This window comes from Camelina sativa, chromosome 4 (assembly GCF_030686135.1).
Source record: "Camelina sativa cultivar CO46 ecotype springtype chromosome 4, ASM3068613v1".
NCBI classification, from domain to species: Eukaryota; Viridiplantae; Streptophyta; class Magnoliopsida; order Brassicales; family Brassicaceae; genus Camelina; species Camelina sativa.
Window position 1 is genome coordinate 13,736,291 of NC_141883.1, and position 7,395 is coordinate 13,743,685.

Here is a 7,395-nt window from a genome sequence, read left to right on the forward strand (position 1 = left end):
TTGAATTGAAACGATATATGCTTCGTCATAATCAAAATACAATAATATGACCCAAACATAAAACAAATGAAACAATATAATACATTCAAAAAACAACAACAACATTCTTAATATATTACATCAGAACCCTAAACTTTTCCTAAATTCCCAAACCCCAAAAGCATCCAATTATTATAAATCGTTCACTGCTTCAACCTCATCCGATCTATAAATCTCTTATAGTTTCTTCTTAAATTCACAAAGGGGGAAAAAAAAAGAAGAAGAAGTAAATATAATATTTTCAGTTTCATATGTATATTTAACACACACAAAGACACAAACAAACTCATAGCTAGCTCTAGATTTTTTTCTTGTCTAATTTCCAGTAGAATGAGGTGAATTACAGTCACAAACAACCTCGGTTTCGATTTCTCTTCGATGGAAACTGCGGTGGCAGCCACAGGCGGCGCACGTTAGAGCTGCCAATGTACCTTCCTCACCCCGGCTTGCCATGAACTCTCGGCAGCCGTCAACGGCATAACCTCCCACCGCGGCGGCATGGTTCTTCTGACACTCACCGTATCTCACAGTTCTCACCGTCAGAGATGAAGCTGTCGACGAGCTTCTAGAAGGTTCTTCCGGGGAAGATCTCCTCAATACCACCTGACGCTTCCTCATGCTTGTCTCCCTTCAATTCTCCTCTCAGCTCCTTCTTCTTGACTTTTTAATGGAATCTAAAGTTGTAATCAGATAACGTGTATATATTAAAGAAGAAGAGAAAAATATATAAATAAGTTTTAATTTCTTTTACTTTAATTTCTACGGTTGGAAATAGTTAGGGAGTGAAAGATCAAGACAATTGCAAGAGGCCCTCAGCTGTTAACCCTAACCCTAGATGAGTTATTTATAGCATTTCTGATAGCAATTGACAACCAACCTTAGATATTTTTTTTTGCAACTGCATACGTATGTGTATGTGTATGTGTGTGTGTACATGTCCGTAGAACATGGTATATATTGATGCATCATCACAACCAATCAAACCCAGTAAGCTAATCTACCTGGAAAACCCAAGTTTTAATGGGTATATATATGTATGTATGTATGTAAATATGTATGTATTTAACGTCCACAACTATGCATTCATAATATATGCATCCAATCATAATTACATTTTCTGTTTTCTTGTGGCCAATCTAAATATGGTGGAAGTTTCTTTTTATTTCTGGCTCATGTTATATAAAATTCGTTAATAGGTATTATAATTGTTTTTTTTGGAATAATAAGGCACTTTCATTATGCTATAATGCAAACAAGTTGTCTCAACCGGTTAGATGAAATTGAGTTAGTTTGGAATTTACTCTGAATTAAGAACGAGATTTCAAGTGTCATCATCGTTCTAAGTTTTTATCCGAATGGACGGACCAAATTGTCCGTAACTCGAGAGATACAAAAACAAAACATTCACGAGACATGGAGCCACCACTTTGTGAGTTAGGCATCCGTCTTTAGTTGAAAATATCACCCATATACATTGTATTTGGATCTCCCAAACTTTCTGCTATAATCAACTTTCTCAAAATATATACTCTTAGATTCCAACAAAATATATTTATTGCGCGCTAACTAGTAATCATAACCATAAGCAATGGAATAAAATTAATTGGATGCATAATTACAACTTGCGACAGTAAACATATATTACGACAAAACTAAATTATGTGTGGAAGCAACTTTTGTTCGATTTCTTTTGCTAGAAAACCCTAAAATGATGAGAAAGCTTTTCTTTAAGACCAAACAAAGTGATTGGTATTAAAAGGAAGGAAACAGCTAAGCTTGTCTTTTTAAGACCTAATATGTACTGTGGTGGCCCCTTAACCTTCATGGCTTCATCCCCTTTAATCCTCTTTTTATATCCTTCTTTCATTTCATTTCATAATTAAACATGTGGTTACAAACATTATATATACTTATCGAAAAGAATCGGACTTGGTGTCGAGATCGAATATACATAGACCAAAAACTGTTTTTGTCAGCTATATGATATTCTTGACCCACTTTGTAGCATACGCAAGAAAATGTACGGGATTAAAATCGAGAATTCAAATATTTGTGTAATCTAAGCATCAATCAATAGATTTAGATTGTATGATGAATATGCATAAACAAAAATAGAATTGTGTATAAATGTATATACATTTGGACCTAACAACGTGGTACTGATAAGTTGGGCTACCAAACCTATTTTGTACATCATGAAGACAACGCAATCCTTCACGATCTTTTGCTCCTTTGCAATTACGTATTGAGTTCTTTCGTTTTTTTTTTTTTTGTTTTTTTTTGAATTACACGTGCATACATTCATTCGTTTTTCGGTTAGACATCAAAATTTCTTATTCATGTGTTCCATCAATCGATTGATTTTTTTTTTCTCCTTCAGAATTATATATAAAAAATAACAACAGATGCATTTGATATATATTATGAGATATTATAAAAGATAAAGCTTCATAATCAAGAAATATATTGTTGTTCCGTACATGAGAAAATAGATTACTTATATATAGTTGTGCTGATTGTAACCCGTTGCTTCATTGTTTTAGTATTAGACGCACTCAATACAAATCTCAGTTCACATCTACAAGTTATGAGATCGATTTGTACACTTAGAAGACACAATTAAAAAGAAAAACTCATTCATTGAAGTTTTTGTAGATTAACTTGGATTTTAAGACGTAAGATATGCATATGCATGCATGCGTACACAAATTTATAAAGAAAACACAATGTACAAACCAATTATTCTTCTGATTTGATTAGATTGTTTCTGTCTAACGATAATTAGGAGTCGTACGACACATATATCTGCGCCATAAGTTAGTAATTGAAATTATAGGCCAAACATAACCTTTTTGGTGGTTTTATTAATTTGATGATTTATACATAAATAATTATGAGACCGTCAAAAAAGAAAACATAAATAATTATGAATTTCTTGGCAAATGTATCATTCCTTTTTTACCATTTTTGGCGTTTTAATCAATTTACAAATATACTTATACTCGGACCACCTAACTATAGGATAAAAGGGATCAGAAACTGATAATCAATTAAAAATGCAGATAGGTAAGAGAATACAGCTAAAATCCTTCTTATCTGGGGTATTTAGAATTTTTACTTTCTCGACATGTCATATTCCACGACTTATGATATTTAATTTCTATAGCATATTGTGAGTACGTAATTCATAATATATGAATACAGTTTAATCATGTATGACGTAGTAGACTATCAGTTACGTTTATACTTTATATCGTTCGTGGTGTCATATGACCAACGTATCATTTGGGTTGAGTCGTTTTTTATCATAAGCAACATACATAGTTGATTGGTCCGTCGATACTTTCCCAAGTTTCATTCTTTATTTTACGTTTTTAACTAATTTTTATAAAGACAGAAATTATGTATTTAGTGCCTAAACCTTACTATTACCGAAAAAGAATAAGAAATCAGCTACCTCGTATAAAGACAGAAATTTGTTTAGAATTCGTGATTTAGTAATATTTTATTAAAAATTTGCTAGAAATCTTTTTATTGATATAATTTTTTCAAAAATATTTTTTTTTGGTCATTTTCATTTTTACTCTGTTTTAATTTTTAACGACCATTTTATCTATATTTAAAAAATATTGTAGTCAATAAAATGGAAAACAAAATTTTTCTCCCAAATTTTTTTTGACATATTTTTCTGCCAAAATTTTTTCGAAAAACTTTTCCGCCAAAAAAAAATTACAAGGCTTTTCTAATATTTTTATAAGATTTTAAACGATTTAAAAATATTTATAATACATTTATAAAGTTTTTATACCTTATAAAAACTTTATAAAAGCCTTATAAAAAATATTTTAAAAACCTTATAAAAGCCTTACAAAAACTTTTAAAAAACCTTATAAAGTTTTGTAAATGCCTTATAAAATAATATAAAAAAAACCTTATGTAAACCTTATTAAAATCTTACAAAATCTTATTAAAATTTTGTAAACGCTTTTACAAAGTTTTTTAAAGATTTTTATAAGGTATAAATTTCAAAAAAAATGGCGAAAAAATCCAATTTCGTAACTTCGTCGAGAATTTTTTCCATATTTGGCAGAAAAACTTTTTGTTTTTTGGCAGAAATTTTTTTTGATTTTAATAACTATACATTTTTGTTCTCACTAAAAGAAAGTGTAATTTGGTCATTTTATACATAAAAATGTTATTTTAAAAATGGTCAACATAAAAGGTATTTTTGAAAATAGGCATAGAAAAAGAGGTTTTTTTTAAAATATGGCCTTATTTTTATTTATTTTAATTACTAATTGATTGAAATATTACTTTTAAGTTTAAACTAAAATATTTTTTTTCTTTTGCTTAAGATCTCTAAAATCATACTGAAACGACCTGACCCGTTTTTTTAAAAATAATAAATAATAAATAATAATAATAATAAATTACAACTAGTGGTCCCATATCCACTAGCCACCTAGCCACAAGCACAACCAACAGCGGAAATAGCAAATACCAATATCCAAATAATAATCCAATAAATAATAACCAATAATCAAATATAACAATATTCCAATATCAAACAACATGAAACAAGGAACCAGCAACCTAGCAAGTTCTAAAGACCCAACTCTAGCAACCTAACAATGGCAGACAACATCCAATTGAGTCCCTAGAACATCCTCCACTTCATTGCCTTGATTCCACGATCACACTTTGCCTTTACCTGTATCATAAACACAAATTGCAATGCATGAGTATTTTATAAACACTCGGTAAGGCAATTTTCCCATCTACTGGGGTATACACACAAGCAATAGAGATAATCTAACCATCACACAACAATCAACAAACAAACCAGACTCTGCATCGACCGACACAAAGCTTGCATCGACCGACACCAACAGGGAACAGCATCGACCGATACATGCTATGCATCGGTCGACACAAGGTTCACTTGCATCCACCGATGCTTCCACTTGCATCGTCCGACGCATGCTCGACATCACGCGAAATCCCTAATTGCATCGACCGACGCCTCCACTTGGCATCGACCGATGCTCTTAGGTCAATCTGCGCCGTCCTCGCACTTGCATCGACCGACGCACATAGTGCATCGACCGATGCACATGCCGAGCATCGTTTTCCCCGAATCTCCTCGCCGGATCTTCGTTCCTGCAACCACAAGAATCGATCCCAAGCCACAAGAAAGCGTCCTAATGCCTCAAATAACATTCTAACAAGCCTAACAACACATAAACAAACAGATAAGAGGAATCTCCAGCTTAGATAAGTCATGGTCATGCACTTACCTTGCCACAGAAGATTCTGAACCACAAACAAGCAAGAACACGCTCATAGGGAGCTCCTATAACGATCTCAGCTACAGATCTCTAAAGAAACGTCTCCAATCTCCCAAAACTCACCAAGAAAACTTAGAACTTTTTTCTCTCTGAAAACGGCTAAAACTCGTCGAATGAGACAAACATACGACTTAAGGGTTTTCCTTTCCCTTTTGCCCAAAACGCAGCGTTTAACTTAAGTCAAAATGCAGAAACCTGAACCTGCATCGACCGATGCTCCTCCAGCATCGACCGATGCACATCCCAAACCGGGATTCCGGTTCGCGGATGTTACACATACACATGGAATTCAAATTTACTACTACCCTTTATTCAAATTTAGTGATGTTTGAAAAACAGAATATTGATTATGTCAAATAATTCTCACACCATTCTTATAGAAAACTTAATTTTTTTTTTACATCTTAAGAACAAGATTGGCTCAAACAAGCAAATGCGAAGGAACATTGTTTACATAGGTAACTAAGTGTGGAACTGTGCGAACTCGTCGCGCAAGATTATCCGCTTTACCATTCTGAGATCGAGGGACGTAGACCAATGAAAAAGAAGCAAACTCCTCTTTATCCGCCTATATATCCTCCAAATAAGGCGTAAAGGCTGGCCACTCTGAAGGCGAAGACACCATCTTCACTAAGTCGGAGCAGTCGTTGACAAAGACGACAGATTGATTATCCACCCCAATCATGCAACACATAGCCCAAATAAAGGCTTCAACCTCGGAATGGAGAGGGGAGAGAATTCGGCGAAGGTTTGCAGCTCCCATAGTAGGGACATCACTCCAGGGCGACGTGCAGAACCATCCTCTACCGGCATAACGATCTGTAGCTTTCCAAGAACCATCTACAAAACAAGTATAAACCGAGAGAGACCTAGGAACCCCTAAGCCCCCCTTCCACCGGGAACAGCCGCAGTGGGAATATCCGATGCTAATACCATATCCTCTATCTGAGCCAGAGCCCATGCCTTGGCCTCATCTTCCGCTAACCGCAAAATTGCAAGGGGGTTTGAATACAGATTACTGAAAAGTTTATCATTGCGCGCTTTCCAGATATACCATAGAATCCAGGGAAAAACTTCCTGTGTTGGAACATCTTTGAATCGCCAAAAGAGAAAATCCATATTTGTAAAAACTGACTCCGAATGAAATACACCCAGGGTCGTCGAAAACTGCGATAAGGCCCAAACCTGCTTAGCTGGCGGACATTCAAAGAGGATATGATTAATTGTCTCCTCCTAAAAACCACAAAGGCCACAAGTGGCATCACAACTCATACCACGTTTCCGTAGATTAGCTGTAACCGCCACACAACCCGAAAGAACTTGCCACAGAAAGTGGCTAAGTTTCGGTGGACACCTAATTTTCCACACAAAGGCCTGAAGAGATACAATGTCTGGCCCAAACACCTTCGGCATAGCAATAGCCGTCATATTTGAGCGAAGAACATGGTACCCTGATTTTACCGAATATTTACCAGACTTAGTAAAATGCCATCCCAACAAATCTGGTTTATCCAGTTGTCGCAAAGGTAAGACAGAAATTATAGCAACATCCTCCCGTACAAACGTAGCCGTAAGCTGAACCATAGCCGAAAACATAAATTTCTTTTGTTTTTCTCATGAAGTTTTGTTTTCTGCAAATCTTTTTTAATTGGTTGAATGAATGTTTTAGACAATATGTGATGTTTTAATTAAAAAGGACACGAAAAATACATAACGTGTTTAATTTCTTAATATATACTGATGTATGTAAAAACTGAAACACTCACTCCAGTTAGATCATAGAGTATAATCAATAAGAGTGGACAATAATAGTCCAAATGAACCAAAACCCACATAAACCCTGGGGGAATTTGTTGGGTGGTAAAAGCTCGGATCACTCCTCAGTTGTTAAAAAAAATAACGATGCCAAATTACTAAACAAAAAATAATTATAATGTAAAGGCCCTTCTTTAGTTTTCTAACAAAATTGATTACATCAAACTTATGTAACTAAGCATCTTTATTTTTT

General features: G+C 34.4%; 1 protein-coding gene across 1 annotated transcript; it reads right to left on the reverse strand.

Annotated features, from left to right (window-relative positions):
- LOC104780125 (mini zinc finger protein 2) lies at window positions 1-868 on the reverse strand. The gene has a single exon (XM_010504591.3). It carries the CDS (start codon window positions 655-657, stop codon window positions 355-357), a length of 303 nt encoding a protein of 100 aa, XP_010502893.1. The 5' UTR covers window positions 658-868; the 3' UTR covers window positions 1-354.
- Window positions 869-7,395: the final 6,527 nt, after the last annotated feature.

What these genes read in the sequence shown, in the direction of transcription:
- LOC104780125 (XM_010504591.3), bottom strand. Translation starts at nt 657, where the DNA reads ATGAGGAAGCGTCAGGTGGTATTGAGGAGATCTTCCCCGGAAGAACCT.